The sequence below is a fragment of the Siniperca chuatsi genome, linkage group LG21, assembly GCF_020085105.1.
Source record: "Siniperca chuatsi isolate FFG_IHB_CAS linkage group LG21, ASM2008510v1, whole genome shotgun sequence".
In the NCBI taxonomy this organism is placed as follows: domain Eukaryota; kingdom Metazoa; phylum Chordata; class Actinopteri; order Centrarchiformes; family Sinipercidae; genus Siniperca; species Siniperca chuatsi.
In genome coordinates, this window is record NC_058062.1 from 4,327,087 (window position 1) to 4,344,407 (window position 17,321).

General features: G+C 41.0%; 2 protein-coding genes across 5 annotated transcripts; one reads left to right on the forward strand and one right to left on the reverse strand.

Annotated features, from left to right (window-relative positions):
* Positions 1 to 105: 105 nt before the first annotated feature.
* hsd17b14 (hydroxysteroid (17-beta) dehydrogenase 14) lies at positions 106 to 5,985 on the reverse strand. The gene is made up of 9 exons (XM_044181916.1): positions 5,718 to 5,985; positions 5,586 to 5,624; positions 5,271 to 5,368; positions 4,737 to 4,803; positions 4,552 to 4,643; positions 3,516 to 3,620; positions 3,347 to 3,414; positions 2,284 to 2,380; positions 106 to 427 (listed from the first exon to the last, which is right to left on the reverse strand). Exons 1-9 carry the CDS (start codon positions 5,797 to 5,799, stop codon positions 281 to 283), a joined length of 795 nt encoding a protein of 264 aa, XP_044037851.1. The 5' UTR covers positions 5,800 to 5,985; the 3' UTR covers positions 106 to 280.
* Positions 5,986 to 7,808: 1,823 nt separating this feature from the next.
* On the forward strand, positions 7,809 to 14,741 carry kcna7 (potassium voltage-gated channel, shaker-related subfamily, member 7). Of its 4 annotated transcripts, none has more exons than XM_044181905.1 (4): positions 7,809 to 8,221; positions 8,525 to 8,559; positions 8,876 to 9,630; positions 13,560 to 14,741. In XM_044181905.1, exons 3-4 carry the CDS (start codon positions 8,938 to 8,940, stop codon positions 14,496 to 14,498), a joined length of 1,632 nt encoding a protein of 543 aa, XP_044037840.1. In that variant the 5' UTR covers positions 7,809 to 8,221; positions 8,525 to 8,559; positions 8,876 to 8,937; the 3' UTR covers positions 14,499 to 14,741. The 4 variants fall into 4 exon arrangements, with proteins under 4 accessions (XP_044037840.1, XP_044037837.1, XP_044037842.1 ...); XM_044181902.1 differs by having other exon boundaries at positions 7,809 to 8,202; XM_044181907.1 differs by having other exon boundaries at positions 7,809 to 8,138.
* The last annotated feature ends 2,580 nt before the right edge of the window (positions 14,742 to 17,321 follow it).

A 17,321-nucleotide genomic window follows, 5' to 3' on the forward strand; every position in this document is an offset into this window, starting at 1 on the left:
TGGTCGATCGGTGGGGAGTGGTGCAGGTCTTGTTGCATAGTTGGCCAGGATGCCAACAGTTTGAGCTGTCTTATCTCAGCCAGGCAATTTGCTCAACTAAATGAATGAAATGGCACTTTATTTTTATTGAATGAAAATCCTCCCTGTATTTATAACCATTTAGTATTCTTCTTAGTAATGTAACCAGCACACTTGAGCATATGTATAATCTGCATTAAACAAATTAATCTGTTAAACCAGCTGTTCCACAACCAGGAGGAGACTGCGGAGACCAGGGCCGTCAGGATGGGATCTGACTCTTGAAGCCGTAGTTGAGTTCAGCTCCGCCGCTGAGCAGCAAGTCTATCCCGGTGCAGAAAGTAGCCTCGGCAGCGAGATATAAGGCGGCCAGTCCACACTCTGCCTCCGTCCCCATACGACCCAGCAGCTGTTTGAGAAGAAAACCTGTCATTTCTCATTCTTGTTCCGTTTCCAACAGCACATTTTTGCGGTTGCACCATGTAACTTCCTTGTGTTTATGTGTGTTAGATACTCCTGCAGATGTTCCCGCAGTTGCTCTTGCACTGTTACTGCACCGCAAACGGCAGTTGGGCTCTCAATTATTTGCCAAGTAAAGGAAGCATTTAAACACTGCTTGGCTTATGTTCTTTACTTCCAGGAACTGACGAGTTCCTGGAAGTGTTTTACGCAAGACTCCATGCAAAAAATTGTAGATTCACTGATTTTAACTCACAACTGGGAAAAACTACAAACTCCCTAATGCCATGTAGGCTTAATATTGATTTTCACATCCTCCATTTTCACATTATCACAAATTTCGTACTCGTCATTGTTCTCTGTATCACGCGGTTGGATGGTCAAGACTAAATAGCCATCTCACGTTATTCATCTATAAAACTCCAAACTACCTCAATATCTCTTCTCTCATTTAAATCTAGTAACTACAGCACACGATCCAGGAACTACTTAACCTCAGATATCCCTCATGTACGCACTAATGTTGGCTGAACTGGTTTCAGGTACTATGTGCCTTTTACATGGAATGAACTGCGAACTGCCCTCAAACTAACCTCTTACATTCCCCTTGGAGATTTTAAAGCTTTGTTATCTGATGATTTTTACGATTCTTGTAACTGTTTTTACTAATTCCCTGTTTATTGCGTAGTTGTGTTGTTTCTGTTTGCAGATTGTGTTCTTGTGAATGTTTCTTGTTCTCAGGTCTCTCTCGGGAAAGAGATCTTAATCTCGGTGAGACTGCCTGATTAAATAAAAAAAATATATATTGTTACCGAATAACTGGAAAAACATCCCCAGCACTCCACCATGTACAATAGTCTTCAATTCTATGACTTGTTTTTTTATTCACTGATCTACTGTAAAGGGACCTACAAAACAAAATCTCATTACACAACCCGGTGTTGTAAAATGATCAATAACTCTGTCTTGTAATAAATTACTAGAAAATGGAAAAGAATAGCAACACTTCAAGAAAGGAGCACAGAGACATATTTAAATGTATAATAATAACATTTAATAATTTATTAATACTGAGAAAAACGTAATTAAAATTTTTTGCAAAGTAACTTCATGATATTACTTTATCACAGCCAGATATTTCATATCCGTCTGCTTCCACTCTTCCACTATGAATAATGAAGAGCAAGCTGAGACTCTTCAGGACCACAGGCTAGCGTCTCCTCTTTATTATCACCCTGTTAGCTTCAAATGCCTTTTCTGACTGGGATGAAAATAAAGCTGTAATTTGCACAGCAAACAGACAGCCCAATAGACAGACTGCAGTGCGTGGCAGTTTGGATCATTAACACAACAATGGTGAAGGAGCTGTAGGCTACCTCATAATGATTTACAGCCCAACACGGAGTCTGGAGTCTGAAGATCTGAGCAGCAGCAAGAAGCATCCGTGTTATATGACAGAAGGGGGACCTTGCTTTAATATTATTGTGCTGCATTTTATTTACTCACAATGCATCTGTTAAATGCTGCTGGACAACAAAGCCTTTACTACTGGACCTGATGATAGGATTCATGTTTTACAAGAGTTCCCTCATTTTTTTGTTATACTTTTCAGGATTAAAGTCTTCACTACCAAAAAGGGAATCTCACTGTTGCTGAAGATTTATTGTCACATGACAGCAGGTATACGACTAATCAACTACGTCTTTCTTTTCCCCAAAACCTTAATAAGATCACTTCCACTTTGAACACGTTTCTCATCTTTCTAGCCCCGTGTAGGGAACCTTTGGTTCCACTGTGAGAACTTGCCTGAGAATTTTCTCCCAGTTTAATGGCGGCTGCAGCGTCTGGTGTCTGTCCGGCTAATTCTTCCCACAGAGGGGTCAGCACATTACCTGGAGAGATGCTGCAATACGTGGCACACAGTATTATTAGACAAGAAAGGGTGTTATTAGATTTGTAGTCAGTTAAATGCTTGCAGATACTGTTACAGATACTGTGCAGATACTTAATATAATTCATGTAATTTAATAAGAGTAGAGTTTAGTCCAGAAAAGGACAGAGGCATTGTTGCAGAGATCTCCTGGTTTATATAATTTTCCTGTCACAGACTAATGCTGAAATAATTAATGAATTAGTCAGTTGACAGAAAATGAATCAGTGACACTTCTGGTAATGCTTATAATCTATATAATCATTTTTACAAATATGCCAAATATATGTTGGTTACAGCTTCGTCATGCAAAGATGATGCTTGTTGTTCTCGCACAAAGTTAGCAACTTTTAGACATAACTTCTGCCTTTATTGTTTGTTATTGTCATGTGCTATTTTTGACATTAATAAGCAGTGGTGGAAAACCACTAAGTTCCCTTTACACTTTTGAGGTACCTGTACTTCACTTGAGTGTTTCCATTTTCTGCAATACTACACACTCAGAGGGAAATATTGTACCTTTTACTCCACTGCATGTATCCGATTGAAATAGTTACTTTTCAGATTAAGATTTTACATTAACATATAATAAGCTTAAAAATAGTAAATATAGCTTAGAAAATAAAAGTTTCAAAGAGACATTTCCCCTCTAAACTTCTCAGATGATTTCATTTAAATAACTGTTCGAGGCCCAAAGAAGTCAAATTTACATTGGCGTACCGGTACTTTTACTTTAGTAAAGAATCTGAATTTTGAAAGAAATTTCACCACTGTTAATGAGTTAATTAAAAATAAATAGATTAATTATTACTGTTATACTAGTTGCAGCACTGTTACAGACCTGAGGTCATGGAACCAAGTAGTGGGAGTGAAATCAGTGATCTAAGCAAGGAGAAGGCTGAACAAACCAGACTGAACACAGAAACCAGTTTGGCTCACCAGTTGACTCGCACATTGTAACGACTCTCGTCCACAGCCATCGCCTTTGTCATGGAGATTATCGCCCCCTTGTGGACACAATGTCACATTACAGGACTCTTTCCTCTCTCCAGCTGAGATTGAAGGAATAATGAAGAGTGGACGCTCGTTGCCTGGAGGATTAACTCACCTTGGTTGCAACATACGGTGCAGCATCTCTCTGACCGATGGTGCCCACCAGACTGGAAACATTGATGATGTTTCCCTGACGCTGTCGCAGGTACGGCAGCACATACTGAAAAGAGAGTGAGACCTCCAATGACTTCAAAGGTCCTATATACATACAATATGTGTCTATGGGTGAGTGAGGGAGGTTAATGGAAGCAAAGAAAGGTCGTAATAATTTTTATTTTATAAGCAACTAACTTCACAACTGACTCTTAATGTTGAAACTGAAATACCACTGAATTTAAAGGCACAGTTCACCCCAAAATCAAAAATACATATTTTCCTTTTACCTGTAGTGCTATTTACCACCACAAGCTGAGTTCCATATAGTCCCATTATATTCAAAAAACGAGTCGCCAAAACTCTGCAACTCACACCAAAACTAGATGGATAAATGGCTCTACAGGTAAGAGGAAAAATATGTAGGCTATATTTGATTTTGGGGTGAACTGTCCCTTTAAAGCACTGAAATATTTTAATATCTGAATTCATGAGGTTTAAATTCCCCTGCTCATTTCAAGTTTGCAGTTTCAAAAACTGCACAAATTCGGCCCGGGTTTCCAGTCACTTAACTGGACTTGGATCATGTGACTGACAGAACTTCACCTGATAGGACACAGGTCTTCCATTCAAGCTCGATCGATTATCCTTGGTGCCCGAATGTTCAAGTTTTGAATTTTTTATCTTCAATTTTGGTTTCTGAATTTCACTAATCCAGCTTAAGCAGCTGAAGTTTTGAAAAATTAACCAATTGCATCTCACACTCCCTCGTTTCCTGTCGTCTCTCTGCTGTCTCTGTCTAAAAAAGGCATAGAATCCCCCCATAATAATAATAATAATAATGATAATAATAAAAAAAAGTACATTTCACAATTAGGTGTTCATTTGCTTTTAAGAGTCAAATCCTTACAGCCGTTCTTGCTTCCATTTATTAATTATTTCATTATTAACCCATTTTAAGAAGTTTCACACATGCACACACAAGTTGGAAACATTACTTTAGAAGCCAGGAAGTAGCTGATGAGGTTCAGATTCAGCAGATCCCTAAACTCCTCTGCTGTGGTGTCATCAGTAGGCTTATGAGGGGGGTCTGAAGAGGGGAAGCAAGAGATTAATTATGTACCACCAGAAGCATCCTCATAACTTCATCATCATCATCATCATCATCTGCTGTGAGACTCACGCCACCCTGCATTGTTGACCAGGCAGTCTATTTGTCCATAACGCTCCACTGTGACGGCAATCAATCTCTGTGGAAACACGGTCACACCAGTTGCATTTGAACAAGACGCAGGCCAGAGAAACCAGTTACCAGCAAAGCAGCTGAAACAGAAATCACCTCGCCCAGGAAAGCAAACAGAAGCACAAGCAAACACAGAACTGGCTGCAGTCGAGTCAAAGTTTAGAGTAGTTTTACAAAGTGAAACTATTCTCAGTCTAATGTAGCAGGTGAGACAGATGAGGAACAAAAATACAAACTTTGACATTTTGGTGAGAATAAATCCTAAAATTTAAGTAAGTAAGTTACTTTCCAAATAAATGTTAACAGTTTTAACTGGACTTGTGGGTCTTTTGGCATTGAGGTAAAATCAGGTGATAAACAGGATATGTGAGCCACAGGTCTTGTGATCATGACTAGACTCTGTCCATGTCATAAGGGAGCTGTACATCTGTGTCCAGTTTAACCAGATCAATAACACTGAAGCTGCACTTTTACCTTGATGTCATCCTCTTTGGAGATGTCACATTTGACGAAATTGCATGAGCCTGGCCCTGCTTTGTTAAGCTGCGCCTCTAGAGCCTCACCCACTGCACCTGTAATACATGTATGATTATGGTGAAATATATATATAAGTAGCTTATATATTCCTGCACTGCAGTTATAACAGATGCATCTGGTGTACACATCAATTTAAAGTCATATAAATCAAATACAACTATCCTAATAGATGATAAAACAATGTGGTGATACATTTTCTCAATGAATACAGAATTTAATGGGAAAAAGCTGAATAAAAACAATATTACTAACCTCCTCTTGCACAAAACACCACTTTAGCACCATTCTCCACTAAAAAAAAAAAAAGATGGAAAATGTTCAGTGCGCCACTTCCTGCTCTGATCACAAACTAATCCACATTATAAATAACGATAATTATCATACCAAACACTTTGACAATCCCTCTGCCAATCCCTTTGGATCCTCCAGTGACAATCACAACTTTGTTGTGGTAGCGGAGGGACATTTTGGTTTGTTATGATGTTGATAAATCTGGTCGTAACGCCGCAAATCTGCGCTGCCTGTTGCACTGCAGGAGACGAGGAATGATTTATTTTGTACTTTTGTACTTTGCTTTACTTTTTCACAGCACGTCTGTGTCTCTTGCAGCTCAAATCATCACCGTTTATACCCGCAGTTTGTGTGTAAAGTTCAAAGTTCCTCTAAATCATGGGGTTTGCTCTGCTGCCTTCAGGCACTATTGAAAGTATTGGAAATCACAAAGTTCACTCAAAAACTCTCAGTAAAGTGGGGAATTGAAAATTGGAAATTTTGTCACCAAATTGTGAACTTTATTAAATAAGCAACATCGAAGCCCTAGTAACATAACTTGAAAACGTGTATGGCTGCTAAATAAAGACATCAGTTACATGGCTGATACACCTGCTCTTCTTTTAATTACTGCAGCCCAATAACCAGCAATAAAACCACAACTGCTAACAACAACTACAACAACGATGATAATTGTTAAAAGAGGTTAGAAAAGCTTGACATACAGGCAGTAAACCAATTCACAACTACGACCGCACTTATACAAGACCAGCAAGAGTCTACAGCCATGCTAGCACAGCGGTGCTTTGAGCTAAACGCTAACAAGCTCACAATGACAATGCAAACATGCTGATGTTCAGCAGGTATAATGTTCATGTTCACCATCTTAGTTTAAAATGCAGCATGCTAACATTTGTATTAGCAATGAACACAAAGTAGCCTACAGCTGAGGATGATTGGAAAGTAATTAGTTTTGCAGATATTTGAATTTTTAATTGGATGATGGCGCTGGATGAAAAGTCAGATGATCACTGAAATTATTACAATTCCTTCTGAGGGGGAGATGAAGGTCTGTGCCAAATTTTGTGCCAATCCATCCAGTAGATGTTGAGATATTTCACAGAATAAGTGAAAACTTTGACCTTCTGGTAGAGGAAATGTCAGGGGACCACCAAAGTCATTAGGATTCATCCTCTGCGGACCATAAATCTATGTGCAAAATGTAATGCCAATCCCTCAAATAGTTAGCTAATAGAAATATTTCAGTCTGGACCAAAGTGGTCAACCAAACAACCAGCTGACCGACTGAACGATATTGCTATCCCTGGAGCCATATCAGCTTGCAATGGCTTAAAATAAAAAATGCTCCAGCACAAAACATCAAATAAAAGGCTTTTATATAAATGTGTTTCAAATTAGACACTGATCAGGCCAGCCAAGCTCACCATAGTCACAGCTTTATTTCACTTGACTTGTGAAATCCAACAATAGCTTCCAAAAAACTGATTTTGAGTGTCCAATTTCTTGTCCCGAACAGCTGTCAGTCAGAAATTGGAATTTACTCGGAGTATATGAAGGCAGCATTTGCAAAGTGCTTCTGGGAATTGTAGTTTTACTGCACACAGACACAGTGCCACACAGAAACACTTTAGTGTGGACTTCATGATGTCTCTAAAATAACCACAGACATCCAGATTTATATTTAATAAAAAATAAGGTCAGTTTTTATGTGCCATTTTTTATTTCCCCTGTTTGTGGACAGTTCTGCACAAGCCAAAAACAGATAAAAATAGATGATGACAGCAAAGCTATGAAAGCAGTTAGAGGCAACATGGAGACAGAAAAAATACTAACCACATGTTTGTGGTCTCATCCCAGAGTGTAAATTATGATCACTACCACAATTTTTCCTTTCCAAAAAAAAAAAAAAAAAAAAAAAACATAATAACATAATAGTTTTGGCCTCTGCTGTGTGAAAGTTCATGAGCACCCATGTGTCCAAACATGTACAGTATGCTTAAGAGAGAGTGAGGGGTTAAGAGGTTGACATTTTCGGGCAGAGAGGGTTGTTGGGGGCAGAAAAAGGGGTAGAAGAGGCAGCGGTGCTCTTAGAGGAGGAGAGGGTCAAAGATTGAATTTCGACCCGACAGCATTCCCCGGGGGGGGGGTTTACTGGGCATGAGAGAGAGAGCACAAGGGAGCCAGTGATGACAGTGAGTGACCTACAAACAAGAGCTTAACTACCTTAACTTCAGCCGCACTGCAGATTAACACCACCGGAGCCCCTGAAGGAGCCACACTGCTCCCTCCGCCGCCTCCCCTCCCCTCCCAAACATGACACATGAAGGTGGGACGATATGGAGGAGGAGCAGGGGTTGTCTGGACATCATGATGAGGGAATTGATACACAAACTGTCTCAGAGGAAGGGAAGGGTCAGCCCAAAAGGCACCCTGAGGTGGAGGTACAGTGGGAGAGTCATGGTCGCTCTCTGGAGGTGTGATTAGTTGGAATCAGCAGCTCTGGCAGGCAGACGGGTGAGAGGAGGAGACCGGTCTGAGTTTGGTTTCTACTGGGTGCACTGGACATGGTGATAAACTGGTGATGAGCCTGACTGCATGTAGGGAGCTTTTTGCATGGAGGGTCTGCATGATGTGATTTACAGTAAAATGTAGCAGAATATGGTGGAAAAGGTTAAAAAAATCTTCATAAGGACTTTTCTGAAGAATCTACTAATTAATGTCAAAACTGGGGACATTTTTATACAAATTCTGCTTTGTTTTTAATGGTATAGTCAGAATTTTCATTATTTTTAATTTAGCACACTTCTACTCACTCTTACATCAGACAATTCATGCGCATCTCTATAATGTATTGTAATGTAATCTAAATAACAAAAAATATATTTTTTTCTGATGTCAAGAAAATTGCTCAGCTGAATGTACAGAGAAAACTGAGGTAAGATTTTGACTTTAATATTTTATTAATCATTCCAAAATATTCTGGGAAAATACTAATGTATCCTAATGTGATGCTATGTTACTGGTTGGTGAATTTTATGACAAAATTAAACAACTAAGGGACAATTTATTTCATATTATTAACCTATTTTAGTAAAACAAAATGCACATAAATAGTGATTAAAAAGTATTTTTAAAAAGTAGTAAATATTACCACATGCTATTGTATATATTTTCTTTTCACTTTTATCTACTTATGTTTCCCTGTTGTGTTGTTCTGCATTGCCAAGTTAACCTTGATTTGTTTTCTCCAGAGCGAAGAGACACAAAAAGTCAGACAACAAAGACAAGAAAGAAAAAAATCTAAAATTGAGAGATGGATAGTCAAGACAAGGGAGGAGGTACAGGAGGAGGAGGAGGGCAGACAAAAGAAAAACAGAAAGCTGAGGAGGTTGGCGATGAAGACAAGCAGACCAAAGACAAGCACAACAAGCTGGAGAAGGAGGGCAGCGAGAAGGAGCCGAGCGGAGAGGTCAAGAGGGAGAACCGTCGCTGGAGGAGCGGCTGGGCTCTGAGTGAGCGCCTGGCCATCAACGTGTCAGGGATGCGTTACGAGACTCAGCTCCGCACCCTCGCCCAGTTCCCCGACTCTCTGCTGGGTGACCCCCGGCGGCGTCTGCGCTACTTCGACCCCCTGCGGAACGAACTCTTCCTGGACAGGAGCCGCGTTGTCTTCGATGCCATCCTGTACTTCTACCAGTCAGGCGGGAGGCTGCGGAGGCCTGCCAACGTCCCTCTGGACATGTTCCTGGAGGAGCTGCGCTTCTACGAGCTCGGGGAGGAGATCATCGACCGCTACAAAGCAGATGAAGGCTTCCCCAAGGAGGAGGAGAGCCCCTTACCCACCAATGATTTGCAGCGTCGCCTGTGGATGCTGTTTGAGTATCCGGAGTCCTCCGGTGGAGCTCGGATCATCGCCATCATCAGTGTCATGGTCATTGTGATCTCCATTCTCATCTTCTGCCTGGAGACTCTACCTGAGTTCAGGCACGAGAAGGAACAGAGGGAGGTGAGGATGGGTCACATGCTGCTGACACATTTAAGAACCACTTATGAGTGATAGGGAGAAACAGAGGGGATTCACAAGGCTGCAGATGGAGGTTATGTCAGTGGAAATTCACATAAAGTAGAGAGACAACCAGGTGAGTGAAGGAATGGGCAGGTAGCTGATGGAGTGCAAAGAAAACAGACGTTAACACTGCGAGGAAGTGATGAGGTGAATATAGAAGGACAACAGGTGTTGACATGTGTCACGTTGCCAAAAACCAGCTCTTCCAGCACAAGGTGAAAACATCTTTATCTCCTCTCTCAACACGGAGGGAAAAAAGGTGTGTAAAACTGGAGGATGTTTAGAAACCCCCCCCCATCAAAGTTAAGAATCAAGATCGAGGGAAGGGAAAGCAAAGGCAGCAGATAGAGAAGAGAAGGCGAAGGTGAGGATTTCCTGAGATTATTTTGGATTTGTCGTTAAATCTGATCCACTCAGATTAAGGGGAAGGAATGAAAGGGCAGTAAAACTGCTGGTGGAAAAACAAGAGTTAGGATAGAAGAGGGCAGGTTGGATGGAGGTTTACTGTTAGAGGAGGAATACGTTTGTATAATAATAACAATATAATATATGGAGATGATATGCCTTGTCGGCCACTCAGGGACGACTGTCAGAGCCAACAAGTACATTCAGGTGGAGTTGATATTTCAAAAGTACTAAGAAGAGAGAAAGTGGAAGGAGTTAGAGGTAAAGTGCGAAGGGAAGGAAAGGAGATGAGCGTTGTTGTCTCACGTTACCCCTTGGAGATCTAAAGGGCTATATATAGAGGAAGGACAACCCTAAGAGTACATCAACACATAAACGAATGTCTGTATTAATAAACGCTGTGACTCATAGGCTACACACGGAAAACAGCATGGAAAAGAGGCTTGCAGATCAGCTTTTCTGATGACCGGTGCAAATTGAAATCAGCCTTGCACACGCTGGGGACGAGGCGGATTGTGCAGGTTCGGGCAGCAGAAGTGACATGCAGCAGTGCTCGCTAGATTTATGTTTGCCGTCACCACCAACAGTGCTCTGTTACTCCCATACATAGATACGCTCATGTGATCAGAGCATTTGACACTTTTGGACACTACATAAACAAACCCAAAGCCGTCCCCACGCAATCACTCACTCACTCACCAGATGGTGAAAATCTAACCAACATCTGTTTTGTTAGATTCTATAATATAATAATAAAACTTTATTTATAGAGCACTTATCAAAACAAAGTACAAAGTGCTTCACATGATAAAATATATTTTAAAAAAACAACAATAAAACAAAGACAGCTCAGGTAAAATCAGGACATGCTTTCCGATAAAAATGCGTTTTGAGAAGAGATTTAAAAGAAGACACTGACTCAGACTTTCTTCGGGCAAGTTGTTCCAGAGCCTCGGGGCCCTGATAGCAAAAGCTCTGCCCCCCTTAGTTTTCATCCTGGACTCAGGAACAGACAGGAGACCCCTGCCCGAAGATCTCAAACTACGTGAAGGTTCATGAGGGATTACAAGGTCGAAAATATAGTATGGAGCCAGGCCATGCAGAGCCTTAAAGGTAATCAACAAGATCTTAAAATCAATCCTGAAACAAACAGGGAGCCAATGTAAAGAGGCTAAAACGGGTGTGATATGATCGAACCTCTTGGTCCTGGTTAACAGCCAAGCAGCTGAGTTCCGTACAGTCTGCAGGCGTTTCAAAGTTTTTGGAAGACAAGTGAACAGGCTGTTACAATAATCGAGGCGCGAGGAGATAAAAGCATGCACAACAGTTTCTGCATCACTAAGATTTAAAATAGATCAGATTTTTGCAATATTTCTGAGATGATAAAAACATGATTGGATAAGCTTAGTGATATGTTGCTCAAAACATATCTGCATGTTGTTGGTTCTATATGATAAGTTACATGTCTTGTAAATGACTGAAGGATCGTGATCTCAACTTAAATCACAAAAATTCTTGTTTCCTCACTTACCTACAGTCCATGCAGATATTTGATTTCTGTGGGCCCAGATTTTGATATATTGACTGCTGTGATTTCTACCATCACCCCAACACTATGGAGGTGAATGAGACATTGTTTGTGCTGCCCAAAGTATTACAAAAATCATTTTAACAAGAGTCTACAGCCATGCTGGCAGCTCTGTGAGGCTGTACCGAGGCACTTTGGTGCTTTCAGCTAAATGCTAACTAATGTTTACCATGTTCACCATCTTTGTTTAGTGTATTAGCATGCTAATATTAGCTAATTGGCACCAAACACAAAGTACAGCTGAGGCTGATAGGAATTTTTTAATGAATATTTCATTAAAAAACAAAAATGTCAACCAGTGCCCATGGGGGCACTACAGGAAAAGTCAGCGGATCACCAAAGACATTAGGATTCATCCTCTGGGGAACATGAATGTCTTTACAAAATTCCCAATCCATCCAATAGTTGTTGAGATATTTCAGTCTGGACCAAAGTGGTGGACAGACCAACAGACAGACAGACATTGTCAATAGCTGTACCACTTGCATGACTTAAAACTAGAAAGCACATATCTTTGTAATGTCCAGGTAACTCTGGACTCCACTGTCAGCAGTTTTCATTAGAGCTACATTCCCTGGCCACTTTATTAGGTACACTTACAGAATTTAATGCAATCCAATACAACAGATCTGGCAGGAAGAGAATCATGTTTTTGTTGACACTGTCGGAGAGGTGTTAATTCAACTATATGTGTATTATTGAGGTCATAGTTAGTGATGGTGTTGTACTGGACTGCATTATATTGAGACATGTTTCTAATATTCTTTCCCTCTCATATGGGGTGGGCAAAACATTAGAAACACCTCTCAATACAATGCTGTCCAGTTCAACACCACTACAAACTACAACCCCAGTAGTAAATATTAAGTTGAATTAACACAGACTGACAGTGTTAATCAAAACTGAACATTATTATCTTTGTAAAGGTAGAATTTATGGCTGAGCTGTTGTATTAGATTACATTAGATTTTCCAGGTTTATTTAATAAAGTGGCCACTGAGTGTATTTTTTTTAGCAGTGGCAGAAATCTCAGAGGTGGAGATATCAAAACCTCGACAAAGAAAACCCCAATTATCTTAATGGCTAGATCACAATAATCAAAAAACGCTTTCTTTGATTTGGGTAAACCCTCATTTGTCAGTCTTATTATTCACTTTGTAAATGTTGCAAACAGTGTGGTTGGTATAAAGAGACAGACATGAGGACATGAGGCTGATACAGAGAGAAACATAAAAACATATAAATACATAGTGTTGGGGTCAATATGTGCTGCAAGGCAAGAAGCTAAGTAACTTTATCTAACTTGTTAAAAGACACTAATGCCAAGTCATTTCAAACCTGCACCTACTTCCCAGAAAAAAACAAGCCTTCGGGTTAAATGAAGTGTCAGATGCCTTGGGGGTGAAACGCAACCCAGAGTCACATGAACTTAATGTTTTTTGTGTGCGTTTAAATATAGAGAAACTGATTTATATAAAAGTAAAGCCGTGGAGTGAAAATGGAGAGGAGAGAAAAGTTAGCACAGTATCACAGATCTTACAGGCTCAATCAGATCCTGGTGACGGATGTCATACTCCAAATGTGCTGAGGACAAACTTTCATAATAATCGCTTCTTCTCACTTATCCTCTTTCCGTCTCCTGTTTACTCCGTCCTTGTTTTCTCTCTGTTTACTCTCCTGTAAATGTTGGCTCCATGGAGATATTTTTTATAGCCTTACCTTTCCCCTTTATTCTCATATTTCTCTTTGCAACTCATCTTTAATAAACAACAGATGATATACGTGGTATCTATTAGGCAGAGCAGCTCATGTGCTTTGATTTTTTAAATCTTTGAGTGCAACTGTAACCACTTTTCCTTCATCCTTTGTTTTACAGCAATTCACCACCATACCCCACCCCACCATAGCAAACGAAACCATCTTGATCCCACCTGGCTTCACTCCCTTCCAGGACCCCTTCTTCATCGTAGAGACTATCTGCATCATCTGGTTCTCCTTTGAACTCATCATGCGCCTCACCTGCGCTCCGAGCAAGGTGCATTTCTTCAAAGACGTCATGAACACCATCGACTTTTTCGCCATCATTCCTTATTTCGTCACACTGGGCACAGAGCTGGCCAAGGACAGAGGCGCGCAGCCATCCGTGTCCTTGGCCCTCATCAGGGTCATCAGGCTGGTGAGGGTCTTCAGGATCTTCAAGCTCTCTCGTCACTCCAAGGGCCTCCAGATCTTGGGCCAGACGCTGAAGGCCAGCCTCAGAGAGCTTGCCCTGCTCATCTTCTTCCTTTTCATCGGAGTCATTATCTTTTCTAGTGCCGCTTACTTTGCCGAGGTGGACAGTCCTAAGACATCGTTCACCAGCATCCCTGAGGCGTTCTGGTGGGCTGTAGTTACCATGACGACGGTCGGCTACGGGGACATGTACCCGGAGACGGTCGGGGGAAAGCTGGTGGGCTCCATGTGCGCCATCGCCGGCGTGCTCACCATCTCTTTACCAGTGCCCGTCATCGTGTCCAATTTCAGCTATTTCTACCACCGCGAGATGGAGTGTGAGGACACTACCCAGTACCACCATGTCTCGACGTCACTCTGGGAAAAGGACGGACAGGACGATGAAGAGGAAGAAGATGAGGAAGGTGTGGACGAGGGGCATGAATACATGGGAGATCATGCACCCCTGTACGGGCAGAATAACAGGGGTATCTGCGCTCCGCTCAATGGGACTCTCCTGGCAGGGCTTTGTGCCGGACAGGCCGCTGGTGATCAGAGAGGGTTAAACTTCTACCTCAAAGAACCTCTGGTCACTCAGGTTTGACAGGGAGCAGGACGGACTGAGTGTTTTCAGATTAACAGTCAAACACTGCCTCACAACAAGAACTGGAGAGCACGAAGATGGAAAGATACTGTTTAACTAGACAGCAGAGTGATACAGGATATGTACAAAAAGACTTGCAGAGACATAAGCCCTGATTTGTGCCTCTCACAGGATCATGGTTCATACATTTGAGGCTTTTGGATGTTTTCCTCAATAAATAAAAGCTAATCTTTGAAAAACCCTGCAGGTCGCATTTCCAGATTCCTCAAAGAATCCGCTACCCAGCTAAAATAATTTATTTCTCATCTGCTGCCCAATAAAGTAGATTTTAAAGGTCCAGTGTGTAACATTAAGAATCGTTGTGTTTTCATTACCTTAGAATAAGCCGTTTTATCTACATAGGGAGGGGATCTCCTTCCATGGAGGTTGCTATGTTGCACTGCCATGTTTCTACAGTAGCCCAGAACGGACAAACCAAACATTGGCTCTATATAGGGCCGTTTGTGTTTTTCACGAATTTCGCGGCCGCTGTAGTTTCTCCTACACGCTTGGAAGGGGAGGGTGAATTTCACCACTACATGCCACTAAATCCTACACACTGAACCTTTAACTGTTTTCCCAAGTTGTGACTTTGTTTCTTAAACCAAACAAATATGGCAGCCAGAAGTGACATTCTGTGCCTTTTTGCTCGTTTTGGGCAACGCAAGAAAAATAAGATTAATATAGACTAATTAACTTGGCAAAAAAAGTTTCAGGTAACACTTCATTTTATGGATGCATAATTTCCATTGACCTTATAATTTCCTAGAAAGACTACTGGAAATTATTATGTAAATTGTTACTAAATATAGGCAAACTAGGAATTCAGTCATTGTACATTTATGACTGGAAACTTTATTCTCCCTATATGTAGACTTGTGTGCCTGCCTGTGGACAATTTTAACATTTTTTTATGTTCAGCTGACCTGCTGTACACTGACTGAAACACCATCTAGGTTAAACTGACAATTAATTGGAATTTCATATTTTTGTTTGCTCATCTCACTTGTAATAATGTAATCATCAATGCCAAAATCTGAAATGTAAAAGTTAAAGAGAGGCACAAACTTGGGCCACGCTGACACCAAAACTCAACATAAACTACAAACACAACTGATGATCCTACCGCAATACAGAGACAGATATTCCCTGTAATGACTGTTTGCTGATATAGCCGTAATGTGAAAATGACTGTGCTGCATGCTAGAAATCCATTCACTGCATATTCATCGGATCGTGTTAACGAACCGCAGTGCCAGTTACTGTTGCTTTGCACATATAGCACCTAAATGTACAGTGAGGGCCGCAGGTGTTGATGCCCTGTACTTGTCAGAGTTATGGCAGAAATGCGGTGCTGTAATCTCGTGCTGACGTGGACAACAAAGAGATCGCTCATCGGCTGACGGTGGTGCAGACAGAGTTCATGTAGTTGGTCCAAAGCCAGTTTGTACATTACACAGTTAGCATACAGTAGTGTAACAGATACAGCCTGGAGGGGTGTATGGAGAAAGTTGATATCAGGTCGGAGACGGTATAGCTCAGGGCCAGCTGACATTTCTGTCCCAGTGGTGAGGCCAAACAGAGCCTTCTGACTGAAGCAACACTGTACTCTGATGATCTGCCACTCCTCAGACTAATACTACTGATAGTGGTGGTAGTGCTAGCAAGCTTTGCCCTCACATCAACAACTGTGCTTCAATTAACTTGTGTGTCTTACACTACGCAGTGTAGATGTGTTATTAAAGTGATATCAAACCCTGAATCTGTCTTTGAGCATCAAACACTCACCATCTGTACGTTTGAAATGTAAAAAAGTTTGTAGTTTCCTTCTTAATGGAGGAAGCAGCTGTGGCCAGCTTGAATGGAGCATAGCATACACATTAATTCAGGCACAGCAATAAAGTTACACTTCAATCAGCTGATTCTCAGTCAGTGGCTCATTCATCGGCTGTTTGGCTACCAGCTATTAACGTCAAATCTCATTCATGCAGATGTACAACACTCTACAACACTATTTTAATACACTTCTGCCAACGCCATTTGCTTCCTCAGCCCCCGCCACCACCCCTACCTCCTCCTCGTGTGTTATGTTTTTCATATTTCTGATTTAACTAAACTGTATGTTCATGTATGTGATTATTGGGGTGCGGAGGGGTTAGTTCTTGAGAGTTGTCGTTGCTGCTCGGATTCGTTGACAGCTCCCCAAAAGAGCAGAGCCTTGTTTGGCCAAATCTAATTGTGTAACTTTTTGCTACAAATTGTCAATTCTTCGTTGTATGTGTCACTGACTGATTACAATGAATTCCAATTGTGACAAGATTTCATTTCCAGAATTCATCGAATTGTCCATGGATACTTCTCAGACCGTTCTGCTTTATGCTGACCATCTGTATGCACATTATGTTCCTCACACAGGTGGGAGAATACAGTATCTATCACAGTATATACCATGAGACGATACAGATTTGTCAACCACTCTACCGTTCCTATTAAGGTAGCCCTCCCTTAATGTCTCTAGAAGGCAAAGTTGTAACTCAGTGAGCCGGATTGCTTCGTGGCAGAATATTTGCATCAGTGGGATGAATTTTCTAAATTTTTCAGGTGTTTCATTCAATGGATTAGTCACTATTTATCTTAAAATTGTTTATCAATGGAATTTTAAGAAAAGTTTGTATATTACGATATACTGTATACTGTAATCAAAATTTGACATATCGTGATCAGATATTTTATCCATATCGTTTACCGCACTTGTTCCATCCCTTTCCCAAAATACGGCTAAAT

Bases quoted from the DNA above. Each gene is read 5' to 3' on its own strand.
- hsd17b14 (XM_044181916.1), bottom strand. From the start codon at position 5,799: ATGTCCCTCCGCTACCACAACAAAGTTGTGATTGTCACTGGAGGATCC. The intron at 5,369-5,585 runs GTTAGTAATATT...CATGTATTACAG, and splicing joins GGTGTTTTGTGCAAGAGGAG to GTGCAGTGGGTGAGGCTCTA. The intron at 4,804-5,270 runs GTAAAAGTGCAG...GTGTTTCCACAG, and splicing joins CCAAAGAGGATGACATCAAG to AGATTGATTGCCGTCACAGT.
- kcna7 (XM_044181905.1), top strand. From the start codon at position 8,938: ATGGATAGTCAAGACAAGGGAGGAGGTACAGGAGGAGGAGGAGGGCAG. The intron at 9,631-13,559 runs GTGAGGATGGGT...TTTGTTTTACAG, and splicing joins ACGAGAAGGAACAGAGGGAG to CAATTCACCACCATACCCCA.